A 25,504-nucleotide genomic window follows, 5' to 3' on the forward strand; every position below is an offset into this window, starting at 1 on the left:
AAAGTTGGCGCGAGAAACGACCGGGTATCGATGCTGAGTTTTGTGAGTGAAACTATAGTAGCCAGTGAACAAAGTGACAATTATTCACGGGTTCACTATTCGGTTCCACCTGCACCGAGCGGCACGCGCTTCCGTGTTCGTTGATATACAACGCATGAATACACCTTAAGAGCCCTGTATACGACTCGAAGCTCTTACAACTAAGCGATCATAAACCTGATGCTAACCGTTATCAGGTCTTATTGTGCCCTTCGTGCTGGTATGTGGGGCTGAACTTCCGAGGCTGCATGACGGCTAAGGTAGACGCTATGATGGAGGGTACCTGATTACCTACCAGCTGGGAATTTTTCCATGCGCTGATATATGTACATTACATAAGAGCTCTCTTCATTTCGCCTCCATTCAAACGCATCCGCCGTGGCAGAAGCTCTCATCTAGCGACCTTGTGCACAGCAGTAAAATGTCACAGCCATTAAAACATCGCAGTGGTTAGTCGCTATCAATAAATGAAGCCAATTTGAAAAAAGATACCGTTGCACAAACGACATCCTTCCTTTCCGGCAACGTTATCTCGAAAGTTAACTGAATTTGAACCCCGCACATAAGTATAAAGATTTCGCATTATCAAAACTGTGACCTCCACCAGGAATTTATTCGGCACAAAATCGGAAATGAAGGCAACACTTAGATGCGCCACACTAGATTCAAGGCGCATGGTAACAGAGCTGTGACGACATGCAGTGCCTTTAGCGCCGTTACCATGGGCCTTTAAACTAAAGACCACAAACTAGCCCAGCTTTGTGTTTAAAAAAGCGCGGCATTAGCTGGCTGCATGTTGCAACCTTGTGTACAGCGCGTTGCTTGGAAATGTGTCCGGAAAAGATATGGGGCAGGTGAGTCGGGCAGTTGACCTTGTTTTTCCTCCTCTGCAGCCGTAGAGAATAAAACCACCGTCGTCGCTTGGCGGTGGTTTTCCTTCCGCGTCTGCGACTCATTCGACCACATGTTTGTCACAGGCGTGCTCCTGGCCCTATGCACGTCGCTGCTGGCAGCCCTGCTAATGTAAGTCAAGGACACACTGACGGCGCGTTCGGTCCGTGAGCAGCAATAGACAGAGACTGAAGTAGATAACATGCCTACCTTCAGATTGAAGAAAGAGATATGCGCATTAGTGCGTCTACATTGCTTTCTTTCTTACTGTGCGGGACAGACCGCATATGAAAGCCCGCCGTCGCAAGGAATCTCTGCAATCTGTAATGTCTGATGTCTGAATGCAATGCTTATCGCAAGATACCCGAACAAATCTGAATCACTAATTTTTAAACGATGACACTCGTGGAGAAAAAAAAGGAAAGTCTTAATGGAACATATTGCGAGTATTTGTTGATAGCATATACCGTTCAGTGGTTGCCATGCCTGTTAATATTGGGAGTAATACGGAAAAAAAATGTTTGGTTTTTATACTCTGTGTTTCCTTTCCTATGTGGTGTGCTATGCGCATGGTGTGGTAGGCTTTAATTTGGTTTATGAGCTGGTTATTTTTATTATTCATTTTATTTATTTGGAGATACTGCCAATCATATCCGGGATTATTGCAGGAATGGTGCATTAAGTTTGACAAATACATATAAAACATTGAAATAGGCCAGGTTTGGCAACATGTTGGTGTTATTAGCGGGATATAGTGCATTGAGTAGCAGAGAGAAGAAGAGAGAAGCATGAAAAGGAACAGTGGGTTTGCAAATATATATATTAAAATCAGTTACACATTTTTCAAAAAAACTAAGTCCTAGACAGGACTCCTGAAAAGAGAGAAAAACAAACAACTACATTGGCACCTTATAATGATTTTACCTGTATGTGGTTCATAAGCAATGATACAAAGTTATGAATTGAACGGCTGGCAAAAACTGAAGGATCCAAGCTATTTCATTACTCATGGCTCATGGAAAAAATGAAAAATTGAAGCAGTGAATATGAAACGGTTGTTTGGCTAGCGTTTGTGAGTGCTTGTGTCTTGTGCTCCTTGTTGTATCATAGCTTAACATATCTAAAAACATCTATGTGTGAGTGCTTGTGAATTAGCTGGTACATGAACCTTGAGCGTTCTAATATGGCTGTGCTTTCGACAGTGAGAATACTAGCGTTCTTGAGTAGCTCAGTCAGAGAGTATGTTAAACTGTAATTATTAAAGATGAACTTCACTGCCTTCCTATGCGCTCATTCTAGTTTGTATACGTGTTCTTTAGTAAATGGAAACCAGGTCACGTTAGCGTATTCCAGGATGGACCTGATGAATGTATCGAAGCCTTGTAGTTTTGCATCAGGTGGGGCTAGTCAAAGGCGTTTTTTAAGAGATAGCAGTCGTTTTTGAGAGTTTGATGGGATGTCATTAATATGGGAGTCCAACCTGAACTCTTGTAAAAGTATCACGCCAAGGTATTACGTTCATAGACACAAGTGGGTAGGTTATTATGGATGCGGTATGAGAAATCTGAACATTTTCTTTTTCTGGTTATTGCTAACCTAGCTGATTATTTTACGTTGAGTAACATTTGCCAGTCTGTGCACCATTGTGAGGCGGTCCGCAAGGAGTTTTCAGTGCTAAATGGCCTTCATAACAATTAATTTGACCATTTATTATTCATTATTCAGTCGTCGGTAGAAAGCCTAATATCTACATCGGTGTTAGAGGCTAGATCAATAACAAAGATGAGAAATATTATAGATATAATATATAGAAATATTATATTACCCATGGGGAACTCCGGACGCGACTGGCAGTGGCAAGAAAACATCGTTGTTAATAGCTACATTTTGATTGGTTATTGACAAAAGTCTGTTGTGCAGTTGACAATGACATTATTACTTAGAGTGAACCTTAGCTTAGGAATAAGTTTTTTGTTTGATAGCCGGTCGAAAGCTTTTCACAGCTGTAAAATTATGAGGTCGATTTCTTTCTGGTTATCTATGCTGACAGATATGGCATGTCTTCGTACCCTTAGCTGAGTCATACTTGAAAGTCCCTCCCTCTAGAAATACATGCTCGAAAGGTGACAAAATATGCTGGCGTACAAGATATAATGTTATGGGCTTAATGATTATATTTTCGAGATATTGGAGGTAGTGCAGGTTAACAACATGGGCAGCAAGATGGAAGCCTCAGTTTTACTGGCTGATATATTTAAGTGCATTACTTTAGCTGTTTTCTATTCGTTTGTCAAGGTGCCAGTTGACAGTGATTTGTTAAAATAGTCTGCAAGTATTTAGCTCTCACTTCTGCATAAGATGTTAGGTATGCAGTCATGACATGCGCTTTTTTAATGTTTAAGGTCTAAACGCCTAACGTCATTTTATTGCTCACCATTTACTTTACTCCACGTTCTGTTCATAAATACGTGTGCACCAACTTGCCGATCCTTTCGCAAGGCTCCTCAATAGTTCTATCTCCATACTATCGCTCGCACTGCGAGTTATAGCGTGAGTACTAAAAAGTTCATTGCGGGAATAAGCTATCGTAGTGAGATAATTTACTTTTAGGTCTTGTTGCAGTTTCCATTCCAGACTACGAGTGTTAAAATATGAAGATTGGTCGGTGGTAGTTTTTATATAAGCTAAGTTGCAGAGAATGCGTTTTTCTTCGAGCGTAATAATGATCAAACAGCGAACAAATCAAGTACATTTTTGACTGCGACAGTATGTCACAGTTATGAACTCGCGAACAGTTGATTTCACACGAGTGGCAAGTAATATATGCAGGATGTTTTAGAAACTACTGTAAAGTTAACGAAAAATAACAGACGCGTCATACGAAGACTAGACTAGTGGACCGTTGCGGGCAGTCGTCTTAGCCGGGTCAACATTAAAAAAAAAAATAAGTTAGATAAATTTGTATTGCCAAATTTACACGCAAAAGCCTGCTGAGCTATGCTCATTTCAGCTGTTTATTGAAATGAAATTTATCGTGGTGCCTTTATTTTTATTCCCAAAATAAAGCCTGCGACGCTTAAAATTTACAAGTGATAACGCGGTAACGTGGTCATCACGTGTTACGTTTCCTCCCTGCAACAGCCCCCCCCCCCCCTCCCCCCCGCCTCCTCCACGCAAAGGTTACGCAAAGGCGCAATGAATCGCCAGTCTTAAGAAAATCGAGTGCCTGCGATAAACATGGGCACTTGCCTTTGTTAAGATTCTCAAGCTGCAGCTAGAGTGCGCCTGCGTCGTCGCCGTATATTGGTACACCAAGATAATTTCTTAAGACCTCAAAGCGTAGTTGCTTGTCCATATTTAAATTTGCAGGATTTATCTCCAGTTCAAGAAAGGAACCAAACTGGCTCTGAAGAAAACAACTTAAATGTGATTACTCAATGCTCTGCAACATTTACGTTGAACGCTTTGCGCTAAATTAAAAAAAGAACAACTCTGAGATCCCTGCGCCGATCTGCATTGGAGCAATGCGAAAGCTTAAGGTCCACATCCTATATCGACGTCCGTAGCTCATCTGAAGTTCATGCACTATATCGACGGGCATGGCTATTTTGACATCTATGTGTATTTTTTCGCGTTTAATTATTTAACTAATTTTAAGTCATTATCCAAATTTTCCCATGGCATCTTATCACACACTATCTATCACAATCACATTTTCACACATTTATCTTCAGACAGCGTAATTGTGCGGACACAATTTCCGGAGACGTTTTGCGGACACCTCTTGCTGACACGACATAGCGATATAATGCTTTCGCATTAATAAAAAAGTTGGCTGGTTTACCTTTGTTAATAAATCAATGAGGAGTATTTTTAAAAATATGTTCAACTGGTCATGGCCGACTGCCTTCAACTCTGCACTAGTCGTCGAAAGTTTCGTGCAGGATGTTGTCATTTCTCAAAGCCTGGCACACACTGCATATATACCTATATAACGAACACAGTCAAAGCGCTGCGGACAGTTACAACCAAAGTAGTGCACCTCCCTTTGCAGACTTGGCGTTCGCCGTCTCTCCTTTGTCGGATCATTCGAAGTGCTTGCATTACTCTAAGGAAGTAATTAAAGTTGAACGTGCTTTGAGCAGCGCGAAACGAGTGGGTCAACTCTACAACCACACCTCGATTGCCACCACCTAGTATTTGTGTCGTTAGTAGTATTCGCCTCTGTACGAGCAAGCTTTTCACTGTCGTGTCACAGCGCCTGATCCCAGAGCATAGTTCCGAATTGACGTTGCTCCTTGGCTTCAAGAGAAATAGCCAGTCATTTTCCGCTCGACAGTTGGGGCGTACCAGAAGAGGACTGCTTTTCTAAGAGATTGCGCTGTTATGCGAGTCGGTCAGCCATTATCAACAAAAGGTACTGCGCACATACATACAAAGAGGAGAAGGATAGGCAACAAGCCCTTGTTGCGTATCCTTCTTCTCGTCCTTGCCTGTGTGTGCTTAGTACTCTTTGTTGATAATGACCATTGTCCTGTTCGCAGTGAGGAATAAGCCATTATCTGCACACTCCACACAAGCGTCCCGTCCCGGCGCATTCACAACCAGCCAATCGCAGTCACCTCGGCTCTTCTTGGACAGTGTGGAGCATTTTAAACCATTAAGACCCTTTGTACAAAATTGTGTACATTGCGAACTGGCAGCTCTTTCTCAGAGAGCGCTGTATTTAGTATGAATTTTTGTTTCTTTCTTTTTAGAGAATTCAGCGTCCACTATAATGCGAATGGGAGGTTTTTTTAGTGCGCTAGCACATGAGCCCCGCCCTCGCCGCTTACGCCTTTGCCGGTTTGTCCGGTCAATCGTCCCACCGTGGCCGGTGGCAGTTAAGATGATCGGTCGAGGGAGGTTGCTCGGGAAGAGCAACCCAGATCTCACAAGCCCCATCGGTTGCAGCACTTTCCATCACAGGGCAGCAGCACCATCGCAGCGATTTTGAGATTGATCAATTCCGCATATCGTCATATCACGTCATCACGTCATACCCTGAAGGCGGAGCTTCAGTCCTTTCTTGCCGATCTTAGTTTGAAGCCTGCTTTACCTTGAAAACCGAGCCTTGAAACGAAACCGATGTGAAAACTGAAGTGCTACCCGCATCTAGCTATCATCTGGCCCGACCACGCTAAATCGTACACCTTTCTTTTTTATGGCAGCTAACAAAAATGGGAAGATATATTTCAGAAAACAGTAGCAATACTAGAACGTCCTCCGATTGTTTTCTCCATGTAATTTTTTTAATTTCTAGCGCTATGACCACCTTCGAAAAAGAAATATGAATACATTTGGTGTAATATTACATGGTTCGCCTATTTTCAAAGTAGGCTAAAATATTGTGCAGTGTGCGTCACGCTTGTGTAAGAGCTCTTGATCAGAGAGCGCCAGACAATAAAAACTGAAATAGTACAGTAGCCCATAGATTTCAGATTGAGTTCTAGTACCCATGTGACATTCATGTCTACGTGCTCCTATTTCCGCGTGAGCGTTTCCTTTACAACCAGGAAGCTGCGGTGAGGTGGTGTCTTGCTTGCAGGGAGGTACGCCTTTCGAGCGCTGTGCACAAGCGTAATGCAGAGTGTACATGTTTGTGAATTAATAACCATTGTTGTGCTCATTTATAAAAATAATGAATTGGCTTTAAGACGGCCTCTATTGATATACTATCGGGCTTGAAAAAATGTCTGTTTTGAATGAAATGTGCAATTATTTCTGAATTGGGTTGACCGTGAGATGCACAGCTACTGTGCCCCTAGAGTTAAGAATAAAGAAGTAAAAAAGTGAAAAATGAAACCTCCTTAAGAGGGTTTCTTCGAAGAATCCAGGTGGGGCACAACTAGGAATTCTTGGAATGGTCTCGTGGTTACGATGACATAGAATTATTTAAGGGAGGTTATTTACACCACATTCATCGGTTATTCAAACGTTATGGTGTACGTAGTCGACACTATTTAACCTAGTTTGTGTGTTCTTTGTGCGCTCGTAAAACGGTGTCGTAGATATTAATTAAAAACAATATGAGGCTTTTCTTTTATAGATGGCGCCGCCGGCAATTCTCCTACTTCGAGAAACTCGGCCTCCCAGGGCCAAAGCCGAACCTTATCTGGGGCAACCTTCGCGAATACCACTCCAAGGTAGGAGCTATATGTGTTAGTTTCTAAGACGTTGGACTAAAATACGAACATGCAAGTATATGGTGTGTCGGGTAGAGGCAGTATAGGGGGGATGTACTGAGAAAAAGAGCATTACGCATGTTGAAACGTAGGCCTTGCTATGTTTAGCACACATCGAGGCTGCCGAAACCCTTAAATGGCGGGAGGGGGTTGCGCTTGACCAGAAGGTCAATAACTGATATATACGCCGTAATTAAATGAGTGAGAAAATTCCAGCCATTGGCTCTCTGCAACCCATTGTGAGGTTGTAGTGTTTGCCGGTTGTCTCCTGCTTATCGGACGGAAAACTGAATGACGGAGGCTCTGAGCTTGTCAGTCCCCTTTCGAGCGAGGTTGTGGAAGAAGCTACTGAGCGTTCCCTTCTGTTGTCGTAAATCTTCGCTTTTACAAAAAAAAAGAAATTCGTTTTTCACAAATGCCTGCGTCACATTAAATACTTTTTATGTAATGGAAAAGTAGCTTGAGTATGACACGTTACGTGGCCTTAATAAATCTCCGTCTACTACCTTGTCTGTTATCTCTCGGATGTCTTTTACTGGTTTCTATTGCGGATTTGATCGCCTTTAGCACGAATTGTACGAAAATCGAGTGCTGGAGAAGTTCCTTGGCATAGTGCGTGCATACTGCGGGATCTATAGACCAGAATCCAGAGCCGCACCTGGGCGCGGCCATTTTCCGCCGACTGGCGCGCCGCGGTGCGGGCGTTTCTTTGGGGACTGCGGGGCTGCGGCAGCTCCGCGGCCGCGCCTGCATATAGCCGCGCTTCGGGCGCTAAGAAACATTGCCGAGCATACTTCCGCAGCGTGGCTGTGTTGCAGGAAGTATTCACGTTATCAAAGGGAGCACATTGATGCGTTTTAATGACATTTAGTTTGACATTCACGTGAATTGTGCTCACGCTTAGAACGCGCTCGTGCTTATATCGCTACCGTCTTGGTGCTCCACTCCAAAAAAAACTTTTTGTTCAATATCAAGTATAAGGTGTGCGGCTAGCATGCAGTTCCAATTCCCATGCACTCTTAATCCTTCGGTCATAAAGTACCACCCACAAATAGGGCTTTCTTGTCGCATGCGTGGTGCGCCAGTTTATCAACAAATTACCGCTGTGAGCTTAACTGAGTCGCAGCGACAACAGAAAACAAAATTTGTCGTGGTTTATGCAACCTGGTGCATAAAAACGTACTTTTGCTCAAATTATCAAAGCTTGAATAGATATTAGCAGCGAATACAGATACGAGAGATACAATGGCCGCTTTGGCTTAATTTATGGCACAGTTAAGAGCAGCGCTGGCTTCGTATAGATCGAGCAAAGGTGCTTGGCCCATCTGTGCGCTTGATGCCCTTAACGGTTGAGAACTAGGCCGCGTGTGCTTTCTCTTGACCCCGGGGTGTGTCAGGACGACGTGAGCATTGTGTTCGCTCAAAAGAGGCTAGCATTGCACCTAATTATTAACTCGCAGTCCGCCGCGTCGCTCGTTGTGAAAACGTCTTCATGGACGAACACGTGCACAGCGAACCGGTCAGCTAATTTGTAGCACATTCTCTGCAAAAACGGCGGTTCGAAAGCTGTGGGCGTGCTGAGGACGTTCCTACGAGAATACTCGTTTCTCAAGGATTTTCTGAAGCAGGTTTCGAAAATGTTATCCGAATTTTCAAAATATGAGCAGCTTGTGCCTTCCTGTGGCATACAAAGTTTGTACTGGGTTAAAAGAATGTCAAACATTTTAGATGGTGCAGGCACGTTAACAGAAAATAAATACTTCATGAGAGTGTGTGTACTTAGAACAGCGGATACCACGCTGTCCTACTTGATTAAAAGTGCCATTCTAAATCTAGACACATCTGAAAGTTTGGTCGGTGAAACATACGATACCCCGAGGATAACAGATCTGTGACCAGTACTGAGTTTGATAATTCAATGCCGTACTGATGCTCAGCATTTTGATCGTTCAAAACCAAAAAATTTTCAGTATTAACCCTTTTTACAGAACAAAAATTTAATACTTACTCTCCTATTGCAGCTCATTTAGGTCATCGAAAAAATGCTGCAATTGTTATTGTGTCCACAGGTTTTTAATAGATTCGAAACTATTTCATGATGTCGCATGTCCGACTGGTTATCCGCGAAAAAACACTGAATCTTTAATCAGCAGCAATTATTTTCTCTCGATACTTTATCCACTTTAGCTTCCTACGTCCCATTTCCTCCTGTATTTCAACTCAGAAACAAGGTTCCTGTCTCATTTCTCAAGTCTATCTTCAGAAGGGAGTTTGCTATTGAAGGGCTTTCAATGGGATTCGCTCTTTTCTGAACTTTTGCGTAATTTTTTATTGGTAAGTTGCCACAATAACGCCCTTTTGCTTTCCCTTCGAACAGGAAACTTACAAAGCGATAGGAAAGTGGCTTGACCAATATGGCGACGTTTTCGGGTAAGTTCATTGTTTAGGAAGGACAATTCATGCTTTTTGCATTTCAGTTATACACGACCAGTCTTCTTTAGTCTTTCACAGTGAAACTACAGACCGCCATCTTTTCTGCTTTCTTGCTTGTACCATCTCATGAGTCTGAATCAAACTTCGCAGGTTCTACAACGGGGACGTTCCTTTTGTTGTTCTGAGAGACCTCAGTTTCATAGAATACGTCTATGTCAGCAACTTTCAGAACTTTGTGGATCGGGGCGTGAGTATTTTCAGATATATCTTAGTTTTCTTGAAGGCCAACCACTCTCTGGGTGATGCACTGCCGAAAGCTTACGGCATTCAGTACTACTGTGCAATATGACTACCCAGTTATGAGGAAGCAACGAGCTGAATTAACTGGCAGAAAGTCCTGAACAGCGGTTACTTTGTATACTGGCTAAATCTTAATTCAGTGCCTGTATTGAAAACCGAAATAGCGCGCTCGTTATCGGAACCAGTAATGATGCAGCTACGAAGCAATACCGACGCTTAATGTTCGAGGAGCTACTTCATACGAAGCTGTATAGCACAAGTGCGATGTGTGATTTGGAGCAACGGGCATAACCAGCGTTTTAATCTAGAAAGAGTTATCTGTAGCACCATTCACGTCCTCCACGTTTAAGAAAGTTTGCGACCAGAACTAAAGCGCAGTTCCAAGCTGTGTTTTATTTCAAACTAAGAATATAAGAACGAGAAGACTGGCTGGATTCATTGTTTCCTAGTCAGTGTTTACGGCGAGAAAAGCAATAGCTACGTAAAATGCACGGAAGGTGTTAGCGCCCACTTTATCTCAAAATAAAGTTGTCGTAGAGCGAACGTCGAATAACCATAGACACGAAGGCATTTGCCTTTTAATTTAAATGATCCTGTGCTTATTTCTCAGTTCATCATGATGACCGACCAAATGCACCCCGTACTGAAAAACTCCATCATGCATGTTGGCGGGTCTCAGTGGAAGAGCATCCGTACTTGCATAGCGCATGGTATGACTGCCGCCAAGTTGAAACAGGTAACATCTCTGCACTTCAGTTAGTTATTTTGTGACGCTCAAACCGCCGGTACTGGCCACTCATTATGGGGCCGGGCTATCAACCCCGGGATTTTGTGTTCGCCGCAATTTCACGGCGGGTAAATGCAGAAAGTCTTGTTTACTGAGTTGAATAATGAAACCCATATGTGGACATACGTCAGGAGCTTTTCAATGCAATGTACCTCGTTGCTTGGGGTAGGACGGTGGGACATCACCCATTTGCTCCTACTCCTGATCGAATAGTTAGGATCGGAGCAAAGGAGCCATTCTAAAACTATGCTATAATTTCAACTTCACGACTGTAAAACTTATAATAGAATCAAGATAAAACATTACTCGTCTCTTTCAGATTATATCCTCCAGATTATCGTAACGTTACAAAAAGAAACGTGCTCATAAAAGAACAAAGGCCTTCCCGAAATCTCTGCAAGCGCCTCTTTGCCTATCACGTCTACATCTAACCCTGAAAGTTTAATAATCTTACCTCTGCACCTGACTTTCATATTGTTTAGTGTGGCTGCACGTAAAATCTATGAATTTTATTTCTGCTCTCACTGGACACGGCTGCGTAACATCATTAATTGCTGAGGCGATTTTCTCCACTGCTTTTTTATTTATCGAAAGCTCCAACTGTCCTAGGGTTTGTTGCAAAATGTAGGACTGAAGAAAATTGATCGATTAGCATTGCTTTGGTTTTTTCCTAGCATTGAGTAGAGCTCGAAACTCTACTTATTTCAAAGCGTGACATGCTCTCGTATACTTATTGAGTGGAAGCTGGCGTCCTATCACATATTTCGTGTTGTCGCTCGAGAGGGACTTGACTAGAGCCAGAGCCAAGACAACAAAGCAGAGTACTCTGGCTTGAGCCCATCGCAGTGCAACGACATGACGCATGCGCTGGCAGAGAATGAAAAGCGTGGTTGTTCAGTCTCTGCTTTTGGCGTTGATGCTCGCTCGATAAGCATTTTTTTCTTGTTTGCCAAAACATGCTCACAGAATTCCTACTTTCGTGCGACAATGCGTGGAGCCTTGGAAGGGCACCACTCAACTCGAAGGTCTGTTGTCTGCGCAACTGCTAAAAGAATACGGGAGATAATTTTTGATACACTCTATCGTGCGTCATATCTGTTTTCATGTCCATTTTTTTGTAGAAGCCAGGCACTATCGCAGTTGTCTTTTAGTGCTTTTTTGTACCTGCGATATCTCATTGTTTGCTGACATTGAAGCTTGTCGCTTTTTCTCGATATCCATTCTGTAAAGCACCGATTGAACTCGATTGTGCTACAATATATGAGCGTCGTAGTACAAATATACCAGCTAGCCGACAACCGAAGCGCATTCGCTACGCCCCCCGTGCGTTAAATGGCGGAGTGAGTCGCGTTTTTGCACGAATAAGTTCTGCCAACAATATGAAACCATATTCACAGTTTCGCGGGTACATACTTTCGCTTTACGGTCTACCGGTGCCCCATGCTCTGATCAATCACAATTTATTACGAGAGGTTATTCCCAGTGCTAGAAAATTAACATTTGCCGGCGCTGTGAATTCGATTGCTATAAGAACTGAATTTTCGCAAAGAAAGCATTGGAAATATGATGTCAAATTGCTATTTTGTTGAGTCAACCTTCTTCTAAATGCAACGAAAGAAAGGGAATACAGATACAGTGCAGGGTGCGAGAGTATAGTCAAATGTGAACATACCCAGGGAAGTTTTCTTCACAGCTCTTGAATATACACACGCAAATCTGTACATCCAAGATCACTCTTCATTTCTGTCCGAGTGAGTTTATAGCCGCCTACTGCGGAGATTGAACTTTTTTACATAGCGAGTTCTTTGTCTAGATTGTAGATACGGAATGACTTTATCTTTTATAAATTGAAGGTGGCAAAAATAGTGCGAGGGTCTTTAAGTCCCCGGATGTTACTTAAGACGGTGTAAAGTAGCTGCATTGAAAATCCCTCAAATATCTATCGCTGTGATGTAGCTGGCGAGAATTCCGCTCAGCAGCATGTACACGGTACCTCCGAACGTTGTACACACAAAGCGTCTGACGAGAAATCCTTATGTTATCCGCTCAGATGATGCCGCACATCGAAGAGGATGCAGCCATCTTCGTGAAATCTCTCGAAGAGTACGCCGACAGCGGTAAAGAGGTGCACATGCTCCGAAAATTAGAGGAGCTTTCTATGGACTACGTGGCCCGTGGCTCGTTCGGAATTGACGAGCATTTCCAGGGAAAACCTGACCACCCATTCATGGTGATCGCCAAGGGCACTGTCAGGGGTATCATGACCGGCCCGTTTCACATGATCGCACGTAAGTGCCGAAACGACCAAAGCGATGTCCTTATGGCAGAACATTCACCTCGCATTAGGTAGATGCTGGGCTTGATCCCCAGTGCCACCGGGGACTCAGCGTTTTTCTTTTTCCAACCTCACACCTCCAGCGACGGGACAGAAATCCTCGTGGGACAGAAATCTGTCTAGCGTGGTGCAGCCCATTGTGTCTTCATGTTTTTAAATTAGATGGGGGTCAAGGACACATTTTCCAAGAAGTTAGTCCTAAAAAGGCCGAGAAGCAGGAAACTGGGAGGCTTGGGCCCACTGCGTCCCAAGTGAATACATTGCGGCGCTGGGGATCGAACCCCGTACCTCCCGCATGCGAGGTGGATGCTCAAACCACTAAATAAACAATTAAAACTGAACATATTGACTGAATTGACTGTCTGGTAGGGTTTTATAGCTTTAAATTTAAAGGTTTGTGCTTTAGTTGTCTCGCCGTTTACTGCAGGACAACAGTGCTCTGCTTCGACCCACGCACCACGAACCACGCGTGATGGGAGGCTGCTCGTCTCTTTTGTGCCACAACTTTGAGGGTGGTCACGTGATTGCGGGTGGACGTGTACTACGCAAATGCCGGCATAATAGTGGGTTGAAGTAATCATCCATGAAAAAAGAAAGCTAATATATTTTTACTTTTCATGACGAAGGCGAGGAGCCGGCAGTGCCACATCACGGGCGTTAGTACTTGCTTTGAATGTTTTCAAAAAGAAATAACGACGGGTTTATGTGTTTGTGTATCCCTTAGAATGCACTACAACCTTGGGAGCGCTAATGAAGCCGCTCTACTGGCTTTCACTCATCCTAGGAGAATACGCTTTTGATGACATCAATTTACAGACGGCTAAAGTTGTTCAGCTCAGAAAAAATGACCCCAAGGTAAGTGCGACGTTCTGCTTTATGTACTATCGCGATCAAAATATTACGGGATGCGTATTCTTAAAAAAAATTAATTCCAGCTCAAGTTCGCAACCAAGTCGAGTGGTATTGTTACCAGTGGATAGAACATGCATGTCTCCGCATACTTTGAGACATTTCAGGCCACTGGATTATGTGACTACGCCCAAAAGAATTTTTTTTCCCGCATACTTGCGTCCCGTAAACTTTTGATCCCGATAGTACATGTAAATATAAAAAGTTTGCCTTCAAGTAATAAAACGAAAAATCTGGAAGTTCGTAGTTCCAAGCATCATATGAAGCGAAAGATTTTGATGTATATTTCAAGCCAACGCCTGAACCACACCATTAATTGCAGAACGTTGGCCTTACCACATGATTTTGACTAATAGCGCTTTCTAACGAAACATTCCAAATTTTTGCTCCAACATCTCTAGAATTGGGCCCTGCTTGAGTGTTTTGTACCAGTAGTAGAGTGAAGCAAGGCCAACGCCCTCAAGAAAGTGCTGCTAACTTGTTCCTTTCCTCACAGCTCCGGAAACCAGACATCTTGCAAAACCTCATCGACGCGGAATATATGGAGGCCGAAAGCGAGAGGTGCGATAAAGAGGTCTCGAATGGTAAACATCATTTTACCTTCTGTGGTAAAACCAGTACTGCGTTCTTTTTCCTATAAAAGTGAATTGCTAATTCATAATTAAAAAATACGCTAAAGAACTTGGATAGCACCAATAAAACCCAATCATTTTTGTGAACGATACTGAAGGAAATGGTATGCATTCTCCACTTTTCTGGCACTTTCAGCTCAAGGAGTACAGTTTTGAAACGCGTTTCGCTACGTATTTGATCGAGTGATTACATGCTATTGCTGACACTTACGACATCTATTGATTGCACACAAAAAGATAAAAAAACGACTAATTCGAAAATAAAAGTAACACTTTTCTGTTCGCAAACAGTAAATGGCTTCTATTTAAGGAAAAGCGACTATTTAACTCCGGCTTAGGCAATCAAAACGAAGTTTAAATAGGCGCAACAGCCAGAAATTGTAGGAACTTCTGGATGATATGTGCAGTTCGCGAGTGTAAATAAATTTTTAATACTGTCGCCATAAATGTGATTTTTTATCAGAAATATCTCTCAGCCACAAACGCTGGCCGTCTCTGAGAGAGGCTTGTTGAGATCAGCCTGAAACTCCCTTATTCTGAGTATGTACAACCAGTGGCTGCTTACAGTGAACATGGTTGTTTTGTCTCAGGAATGTCACGTGGTTGCCATGCTCCGTTGCGTGGATAGAAACATTTGGAAGGCGCAAGCTACCAGTACGTTTCCGAAAAGCAGGTGTTGAGTCCGAAAATACCTATACTTCGTGACAGATTCACTTAGTAATGAAAGGAAGGGTACAGGAGCGTAGTGTACGTAACTGTGTCATTCCGCGAAATAGTTGGGCCGCACGACGATGTGCCTGTCCGCCAGGCACGTTTCTCTCCTCGCGGTAACTTCGTTAAATCACTAGAAAAGCTGGCGCCATCTCTGAAACTTCCTTACCTAGACGTGCCTAGCGAACTTGTAGTAATAAAAAAAAACTGACTGTTCCTTGACTTTACGTCAAAAAAAAAAAAAACTTTGAAAGTCGGTTGTTATGTTGGAATTATGTCTTACATAACGAGTATTACACATCGCTGAAGAGAAAAGTAGTAACTGCAAGTGGAGATTACGCTCCGTTGTGTTGGAAGAGAGGGCGTGTTTCGGCTACGTAGCTTTCACTCCATTGCCAGAAAAAGTTGTCGCGGAGTGCAGTAGGGGAGGGGGGGGGGGTCGAATACGGGAATACTGCCTTTTAGAGCAAGATATGTTTCTATAATAGGATATTTTAGCCCCGGAACACGCACCGCCTCCTACGGTTTAAACTACATAGCTGGAAATTGTGCTCAGAGTTCCTGATCTTGTTTTTAATGGCAGTGATGAACAACTTGATGCAATTCTTGCGTAGAGATTCAGTGATGGTGGCGCATGTGCGGCGGTTGCGGGCATACTTCAGAAGAGCAGCAGCCGTCGTTGTCGCTTGGACAGACGCGGTTACTGCGACATGCGTCTTTTCACTGTGGGAGCTGCCGGAGTTTTACAAAATATTTTAACACCGAAGCACGCGTGGTCGGACCGAGTTTCGTCTCCTTAAGACGAGATGGCGCTTTAAATTTGGTTCACAACATGTTGTGCTTTTTGTTCGTTCCTTCAAGAACAGCTTGAGCTTCGTCCGCTTAAGACGAGAGAACGCTGCAGGTACATAGCTGTGAGATGGCAGTGTGTTAAATCGTTACACTATCAGTTGTTAACACACTGCGTTATAAAACTTACTGGTGATTAGTGACTGGTAAGCAGGCTCAGCTCTCATAGAATTCTGCAGCTTACGCAGCACGGTTAGCTGTGTAGCGAAGGTGTTGCTGCGTTCTTGCCATTTGAAAGCCATCATAGGAAAAAAAGGGGTACTCTCCACGCGCTGCAGAGATTTAGAGCTCGAGCATTTTGATGCGAGCCACACTTGAGGGCAAGGCTAAGAAGGAATCAAGATGAAATGCAAAATTGCGCATTAAGTCGTGCTTCCACCACTGCACTTCGGGGGACAAAACGCGAGACAGGTACGGTGCACGGAAAAATTAATACAATGCCGCTTTCTCGTATCCTTATACAACCTTCGTGAAAGCAACGCTCATCAGATGTGATGGTCATCGGGCACTTCTACTGGGGCCACATCCGGCTGCTAACAGAGTTGATGCTGCTTTACTCTGTTACGTTCTGAGGAAAGCGATTGATACTTTTGAGTAGCGTTGCAGTCACTGTCACTACCAATCAGACTTTTTGAACCAGTGAACGTCACGCGACAGGAAAGCAGGGGAGTGCAAAATTTATTACCATAGCCGGAAAATGCAGGAGGGAGCCTTAATTAGAGGCAACTAAGCACTGGCAGGCGCGAAGCGCTGATGGAGCTCATCCTGCAATGGCGGTCGGCGGCCAATATTGTGATAAAGTGTGAAATTTGCCTGATTGCGTCATAAAAGGACGACTGAGTGATTTTGTTCGCAGGTACTTTTAACATATATTGCGCATCTTCAAGGCACGTTTGCAGGCGAAAGCTTGGGTGGCGCGTGCTCGAAGTGACACGTAATCAGCAATAGGCGTAGTTCTTAGCGCACTATGACCGTGCTCGTTCGAAGGGCACTTAACAAAATGAATATACGCTGGCAGAGTCTGGCACAGCGATTCAAAGCATCCTCTTTTGGCTCTTTGCTTTTTTACAACAGGTTTGATGCGCAGAGCTCTTACCACCGAAGAAGTGATAACCAGCGCTTCTGTGCTTTTCATTGCTGGGTAAGCACGAATACTTCCTTGTTGCACCGGCCGTAACGCTGGGTTTTTGTCCTGGACGCTTCCTTTTTTTTTTGTCCCACACCATTTTACACTAAACATCTTTTCGACTGTTTTCACACAAATGGGTTCTTTAGCAAGCAGTTTTTCGTAGCCCATAATATGCACTCTCGTTAAAATTTTAATGAAATATCATTATAGTGTGGCAACCGGTATTTGTGGCTGATTTGATATAAAAGCAAAGCTCCTGTCATGACAGGTTTTAACGCTGATGTCTTGTATGCGTACCACTTTAGCCGCCAGGTCTATAAAAGGGAAAAAGGTCTAGAAAAAGAGAGAAATCACTCATTGTTATTACTAAGGTGCAATAGAGCTAAACAACTGCCAACTTCTCTCAGCAAACAAAGATTAACTGCATAGCTAACTAAGATAACCGCATGCATGGTCATTTCCGTCGAGAATTTTCAGTGCCGCTATCGAAATGAAAATACCTGCTGTGAAACACCATAAGATTAAAAAAAAAAGACTAACTCAGCATACGCTGCTTGAGTTGACTACATTACCAGCACACTAGAACCAGTGTACAACTTAAGTGCACGTTTTGCTTTGACAAGGTAATCCTGGTTATCCCGTATTGTATTAAGACTTCATCTTCTTTCTTTGCGTGAACTATGACTGGCCTATCAAGTTCATTTAAAGTTTACGATTGTAATACGGACTTGAAAAAGTTGCGTACTCGTTCATTTTGAGCTCTTTCTATACCGTTCTTTATCGTTCTATCTCAAACACTATTAATGAGCCAATGAGTGGAATCATTTGTCTGCCTGAATCATTGCTATTGTCGTTCCATTTGTATACACAGCTGCTATCGAAAATTATTTCAGCAGCTACTTAGAATACAGATGGGGCGGCAATAGCAATGACTGAGGCTGAGAAATAGTGAGGGGTCTGTACTTGGAAACAGTCAAGTAATATGTGTATATACATATCTGTTGCGTGTGGAGTATTTCTTAGTCGGATCAGAAAAAAACTGGTAAAAAGAAAAACGCGGGCTAAAGTTCCGAGCTGCTCAGGCAAATTTTGGCACTAAGCAACAAGAATAGTCAGAATGCAACGAAGTGGTGGTATATCACACAAGCCTAACACAGGACCGTCAAACATAAGGTAGAACAACAGCTGCTCAAAGTTACTTCCCTAGGTGGTCAAACGAAAATTAATATGATGATTCTTACTTCTGAACGCCTCGAACTGCCAGAATAATGGAAGGTATCGCATCAGTTACGCACCAGATGGTCTCAGAAAATCCTTCGGCGTATATCATATAGGCGCATCCCGCTTACTGGAACATAAAAAAAGCATGCACATTTTATGCCGAATGCGGGTGCATGTTGAAACGGCTTTACTTGATAGACTACCACTCATGATTTCAGGCATAAGTAGGAGCACACGACAACGTATACAACTGCTGGCTGCTTACTCCCTCATATTTTACGCCTCCAGTTGTGTCACCTCGCTCTTGTGTATTGAATTGCAATTTTTTAATATGTTTTTTTTTACCAAAGCCAGAATCTGTGCTTTTACAAAACTGTACATAGATACCATACTAGCTCTTTGGCTACTCCAAGCAGGCAGCGTAGTAAGCTCAACTGTTGCAAGAAGAGCATGCGTGTTTTGAATGTAATAACGTAAACATCCTAACGCAGGTTTGAGACGACGGCAACAGCACTGAGTTACATTATGTTCGCCCTAGCGAAGCATCCTCATATCCAAGAAAAGCTTCGGCGGGAAATTATCGACACCGTCGGAACGAGCGTAAGTGCCTTTTGTTTCAGAACGAATCGAATCAAAAGGCTATCTTACAGAGCCGAGCTATCGCTACAAATAGAAGGATCACTGCAGCGAACCGGCCGACAGCACCTTTCCTCTGGCGGGTCTGCAGCTATTAAGGAATAAAGAGTAGTGTGCTGATCTCTGTTCGTGGCTCGTCGGGACACCTACCGGCGCCCCGATTGTACTCGCAGATAACCTTGTGGTCAAAAAAACAACATGAAAGAAGACCTGAATTTTTTTATAGCTGTATAACGATGGCCACGTTTTTATGATGTTTATACTAAAGAAGCTGTCAGCTTCTTTCATGTGTATCTCAATATGTATTTCGTATGTCCTATTTTTGCTCACATGATGTTCCGTTTTAACAAAAGTGGTATGATGAGGTTAGTCTTGCATTTTTGTTAGTGAAGCCAGGATTTGAGACAACAAAATTTAAACATTTTCTCAGGAGTTTTAATCGATTGCAACGTTTCATCATGAAAGAGCGCTTAAGTAGAAATTCCGCTTCACAGGTAATTTTGCCCCACCCCTTTATTTTGAGTTTAATCAATTCGTTCAACTTAGCCTACCGGTTATGATCGCTTTGCCGCTTGTCATCACGGGCTCAATCCCGTCCACAGAACGTAGTGGAGACAACTTCAGACCCTCACCATCTTTCCAGGCCCCACCATTTTTCCACCTCACTCCATCACTTGCAACGCACCCCACTGATCTTCTACCACCCCCTCTTGGATATCCAGATAGAGACCGAGTTCCTCTCATCCACATCCATACTCCCCCCTACCGGGAAGCCGCTCTTGTGAACAAACAGCCCGCCGACCAGCTAAGATTGATCAAGCGGGTGATGCTCGAGAGAGTTCTGTTCCGGAGGACGGCAAGACTAAGGCGACTTGCCAAGAGTGGCTGACTTGTTGTTGTTGTTGTTGTTCACCTCATAGGATGGCGCATACCCACACAGGGGGATCGGCCAAGAAGAGGGGTGCATAGAGAGTTTTTGAGATTTTTTTTTGCTTGTTCGGTTTTGTTCACATGAGAAAAATGAATAGATAAATTAAGTAGTAAATAGAAATAGCAGAATGCTGGGGAAGAGAATCTTCAAGAGAAAGCTTAATTTCTATTAGAGAAACTTTTATTCCTCCTCTTCCTACATATGCATTTGCGTGGGGGGAAAGAGGAGTTGCGCCAGAGTTGAGCTTCTTCTTGGGCTTTTAGAGCTTTGTGAAATGCTCAATTTTTGGTATTTTAGGGTTTACAGTCCGGGGGCAGGAAAGCACAAACAATGTTTTTTGTAGGGCTCCTTGGACTACGAAACCGTGATGAAGAGGCTGAAGTATTTGCATTACGTGGTGGACGAAGCACTACGCCTTTATCCTCCGGGCCTCACGTGAGTATTTCCAGGCCGCCTGCGATCATTCGGTGACTCTAGCTGAATGCACGATTGACTGAGGTGTTATAGCGTGAATCGACGAGGACATGAGATAGTGAAAATACACAGTGCTATATTAGCGGCTATCGTTAATTGCTGGAGAGCTTTGAACGAGAGGAAGGAAATGTGCGCTTCGTGTGGGGTCTATGAGATAATCGAAAATATAAAACATCCTCTTGACATTGTAACTTTTGTGGTAGCCGTTTTTCCTGCGGTCTGAGAAGAATTAAGACATCAAATTCGGAAGAGTTCAGAATAATCCAGAAGATGTTGCTTGAGGTCTCGGAAAAAAATGACCGGATTTATGAAATACGTTATACAGTAAATTACCAAGAAGTGCATTTTTTTTGGCGGATATCCTGTCATAATAATGAACCTTTATAAACAAGGTGTACTACAGCTGAAAGCACGATTGAGCGTCTCAATCGGGAGACGGAAGTAAGAGTTTTCATCCCCAATAGAGAAGCATTTTTATGTAAGACTCGACTGTATTTATTTAGCTTTCAAACGGCGATAATGAAACGTTGTAGCAGTACTCGCAGCGATGTAATTTGGGATATGAGATGGGTTCCAAACTTCTTGAAGAAACCTCGAACTTTAAGTTTTAATCAGTTTGAGCGAGATTTATGACACAAGCGACCGGCTCAATTACACTCAAGCATGCATCCAAACATGCGCGTATTTTCTACGCATAAAACGTTCAATATACTGATATAATAGCATTTTTTTTCTAAACTGCGTGTCTTAACCTTAAAACCTCGCGAGCGTATTTCCTTTTGGGAGTAAATGGGCCTGAAAAGGTGCATTTTTCCAATAAAGCTTTGAAAAGAGGTTTTGAATGCACGTTAGAGGACTTACATAAAACGGGATAAAATTATTAACAACTTGTTTTCCGCGACCTCGCCAGTAATTTCGTGCTTCTTTTCCTGGGTGTGCGGCTTCCGCGAACAGTAAGAAGGCGTGCGTTACAGAATCACGCAAAATAAACGTTATTGCTGTCTATAAGATTTTCAGCCTGAGTATACAGTTTTCTACGCGTGCACTGTATCTGCCACATGATAGAAAAGGCCCTTTCTTACACGCTACTTTAAATGGCACTTTTATTTGTATATCTTGGACGAGAGTTGCTCAAGCAAGAGCTGCTGTTTCCGCGCCATGGAGCTCTAGGAGTATAAGAGAAAATTTCTGTTCTACAGATGCGACGCCAACCTGAAACTTTCTCATTATTCTCACGAAATCTTTTACACTGCGCAGGTTTGTGACGCGACGGGCCGAGGAAGACTTCGAATGGAAAGGCATCAAGTTCAAGGCCGGAACTTGTTTCATGGCCGCCCAGTACCAGATACAGAGGGACCCCCGATTTTGGACGAACCCTCTAGAGTTCAACCCTGACAGGTGCGGAGTGAATTGAAAATTGAACATAGCAGCACAGAAAACCACTCGCATTTAGAGAGCGCAATGTTGTTCAAATGAAACCGTTTGCAAAGGAATTAAAGCCACTAGAAGGAATGAAGTTATCTGAATACTATCGGTCGTATGCTGCCAAATAAAATGGCGAGAAAATAACACTTTAAAGATAACAGGGAAGTGTGCTCAGATAATTATATTCTCACGCAGGACGACACATGCTGTGTCATAACATTCCTGCTGGGTTATTGCTGGAACCGTTGCTTATGCATCTTTTAGTGGCAGACTAGGTTGTTTGTTAGATTTCTTGAAGAATTAGGGAAAAAAAAACAAGTAAATCAAGGAAAGCACTGACAGCACACACATAAAACTGTACCAGGTAGCTGCAGCTAGGTAAGGATTCAATGGTTTGTTTCTTTGACAGCGGGAAGCAAATGATTTCAAGAGGAAAGCAGCCAGTTAAACTACGTTGCGAAATTATACATCCACATGAGACTGCGCATCAGGTCACAAGTGACACCACCTACCGGTGTGGCATATAGCCCACGGCATTCTAACGCTACGCATAACTTCGAAACTTCGACTACCAGCCGTGAATAACGAAGTGCTTTGAGGTTAGTATGCGAGAGATGTTTAAGTAGCGATACTTCTGCATCACAAAAGCAGTACTAGGAGGTAAAAAGTAATCATCTGCGATGTTCCTTCTAAGAAGCGTAGCCCCAGCTGCGCGACAAGTTGCTCAGGAGAAGTTGCAACATGGGCCACACAATCCCTACGGGTGGCAGTATCTGTCACAGCCACCTGCCTGTTCAGTGACGCATTGCTTCACCGCTGCGCCACTGCGCTGGTAGTGGTATGAGGACTCGCCGCCATCTATGATTGTTAAGTGGAGAATGACCAATTCTGCGAATGATGAGCTGTTTGGTGGCTAACGAGAACTAAGTTACACAAACGCACAGAATACCCCAGACATAATCAATCACAAACGCACCAACGGAAACAGCAGTAGTGCACAATGCCTTCGCATTCATAGCACGTAAGGAGACTTGAGTGCCCTCGGTAGTTTTCGGCTGCTTTCGGAAACCAGGCACCACTTGATGTTTACCGACCTTTAGATCCTGCCTTGTGAAACGGTGGCGGTGTGGCGTTCACGCAGGTTTGCAACAGAAAACGAAACCCCGAAGACAAAGATGGCGAACATGCCTTTCGGCGTCGGTCCTCGGAACTGCGTGGGAAAGAAAATGGCGCTGCTGAAGATGAGGTACACCGTGGCAAGGCTGCTGCAGAAATACCGCTTCGAATTGGGTCCGTCTCAGATGGTAAGACTCGTTCGAATGTGGAGTGCACAAGTGGGATGTTAGCAGTGAAGCACCATCTTAATCATACTCGTGCTTTACCTTACTGAGTTGTACTTTAACGCAACACACTTGCAGTTTTTAAGCTGCACCTGATGCACAGAAAAGCGCATTTTCTTTTGATTGGTCACTACTGGAAACAGTCGTGATCTGTAGCCCATTTACCAGCACTGACGTGACAACCTTGCACTCTTCAGACAATCGCTCTTTACATTCTGTTGACTCCATGGAGAAATAGCGCATACTATTGAATTCGCGCACAGCGCGAATGCAGATCTCCCTGGTGTCCAGTACTGAGAGGAAAAACAATGGGGTAAATGTAACATTTTATGCCACCGAGCGAGAGAGGAGAAAAATGGAAACAGCACTGATGCGTGCTCTCTGGCTGTGTGAGGAAAAAAAAAACACTCCAGCTCTCAAACATCTTCAAGTAATTGCAGACCACCTTTGATGGAATTTCTTTAAGCCTGCGCTTATTCAACAAGCTCAAAAATGTTCGGCTCTCCTCGCGTTCCAGAGATGCCTGCAGCAGTAAATGATAATAACCACATCAGAGTTGGCTTGGTGAAACGTCTATGTGGTTCAAAGTTTTAAAGCCGTAACGTTATAGCGTACGTTCGGGAGCGATCCCCAGCATGTGAGAACGAAATTTCCATTGGTTAATGAGGATGTGACGTCATAAGCTCTGGAACAATTATCGAGGAGCATGGCGTCACGTCAAGAAAGAGCAAGCAACAATCTCAATCGAGTGTGACGTTACATGGCAGTGAAATTTAATAAAGTATGAAATAAATTCGTAACAAGGCTAGAACCTCATTTTAACATGAAAGAATGTCGAGTAAATAAATTACGCTCAAAATAAAATTGCGATAAGCTCGGAATCGAACCCGGGACCGTTGCTCGCGAGTCAAACACATCACCCCTCCAGCCATAGATGCAACTATTCTCTTTATTGCACGCAAATCAACATCGCCGACGTGTCAAATGCCTTAAATACTCTAGGAATGATTGGCGGGCTTTGTCAAAGGAGCCTTTCTGTGTATTGTAATGAAAAAAGAAAATGAGCTGAAACTAAATTGTAAAAACTGAAAAATAAAAATAATTTATGAATAAAGAAGAGGGTCTGAGCCTGCGAAGACCCGAGTCCGCTTAAGGGACTTATTAATATCCTTCAGGCAGAACATAAAGGTGTGCCGAATTTTGTTTTTATTTCTAAAAGTGAGGCTCAACTAGCTAGAAATAACAACGCAACTTTTTCACGAGCGTAGAGGAAGCACGGTAAAAGCGTGAATAATTTTGAAGGTAACGCTGCGAGCCGATTACTATAGTCGGACACGAACGAAGCAGCAAAGGCGCCTGAAATGACCCCTCCGGCCAATGGCGTCGACCGAATCTGCCTTTTGACCGAATCTGCTCCCCTCTTCCTGGACCGATCCCTACGTACTTGCTAGAGTGAAATCATAGATTGTAGCATTGGAAAGGGGATTAACCACGGTTGAATAAGATTAACCGCGGTTTCATGAAAATAAGCCGACATTATTAGCTGAAGGGCCGCCTTTGGGAGGCATCTGCCGCTTCGTTCGTTACTTGTGTTATGGATCAGGAAAGCATGTAGTGCGGCGCTTTGGCTGCCTGGCTTAAAGAGTGCAGAAAACGCGTGTCATTAGGTGGCTTGCGATTTTAGGTTCCCCTCATCGTCTTTCTGTAATCTGTGTGCCATGGGGATGACAGTTAACACACCTGTTGAAAAGTGAAAGGCAAGGTGGTTCGCTTAATATTCGTTCGGCGAAGATGGCGTGGAGAACACTTGTTGTAGACGAACGATGTAGATTAGAAACTCGGAAATCGGAATGAGTTCAAAGTTCCGCACTGTTGCTGTCGCCTTCCGCAATGTTCTGGGGGCACTGAATAATTGATGTGTCGCCTATTCTATTGCTCATTCGCAGGAATCCATGGAACTTAGCCAGTACGCAATGGTGTCCACGCCTGCGAGGGGTCCCTGGATTCTAGTTCACAATTTGGAAAAAGAAAAAGAGCTTCGCGGAAGTTGATGGGCTCATTTGTTTTGTAAATAGGCCATTAAATAACTATTGTACCGGGATATGTCTTTCACGAAAGCCGTGCTACAATCTGTACTCATCGCAGTGAGCATGTGTAAGGTGTGTAATAAAAAAAATGTAAGGCGATTGCAATATAATAAAACCAATAAAAGGATGGTACATGAGACAAGAACCACAC

The 25,504-nt window shown here is 43.4% G+C and overlaps 1 protein-coding gene across 2 annotated transcripts; it reads left to right on the forward strand.

Moving 5' to 3' along the window:
• The first annotated feature begins 953 nt into the window (after nucleotides 1-953).
• On the forward strand, nucleotides 954-25,492 carry LOC149372005 (cytochrome P450 3A14-like). 2 transcript variants are annotated; one of them, XM_089566371.1, is made up of 14 exons: nucleotides 954-1,062; nucleotides 7,019-7,115; nucleotides 9,532-9,584; nucleotides 9,738-9,834; nucleotides 10,498-10,623; nucleotides 12,725-12,962; nucleotides 13,734-13,864; nucleotides 14,415-14,502; nucleotides 17,185-17,251; nucleotides 18,952-19,060; nucleotides 20,371-20,462; nucleotides 21,759-21,899; nucleotides 23,068-23,230; nucleotides 25,213-25,492. In XM_089566371.1, the coding sequence occupies exons 1-14, from the start codon at nucleotides 1,004-1,006 to the stop codon at nucleotides 25,315-25,317; spliced, it is 1,566 nt and encodes a 521-aa protein (XP_089422497.1). In that variant the 5' UTR covers nucleotides 954-1,003; the 3' UTR covers nucleotides 25,318-25,492. The 2 variants fall into 2 exon arrangements, with proteins under 2 accessions (XP_089422497.1, XP_089422498.1); XM_089566372.1 differs by lacking the exon at nucleotides 10,498-10,623.
• The last annotated feature ends 12 nt before the right edge of the window (nucleotides 25,493-25,504 follow it).

This window comes from Amblyomma mixtum, chromosome 1 (assembly GCF_055824585.1).
Source record: "Amblyomma mixtum isolate Tamu chromosome 1, ASM5582458v1, whole genome shotgun sequence".
Classification (NCBI taxonomy): Eukaryota; Metazoa; Arthropoda; class Arachnida; order Ixodida; family Ixodidae; genus Amblyomma; species Amblyomma mixtum.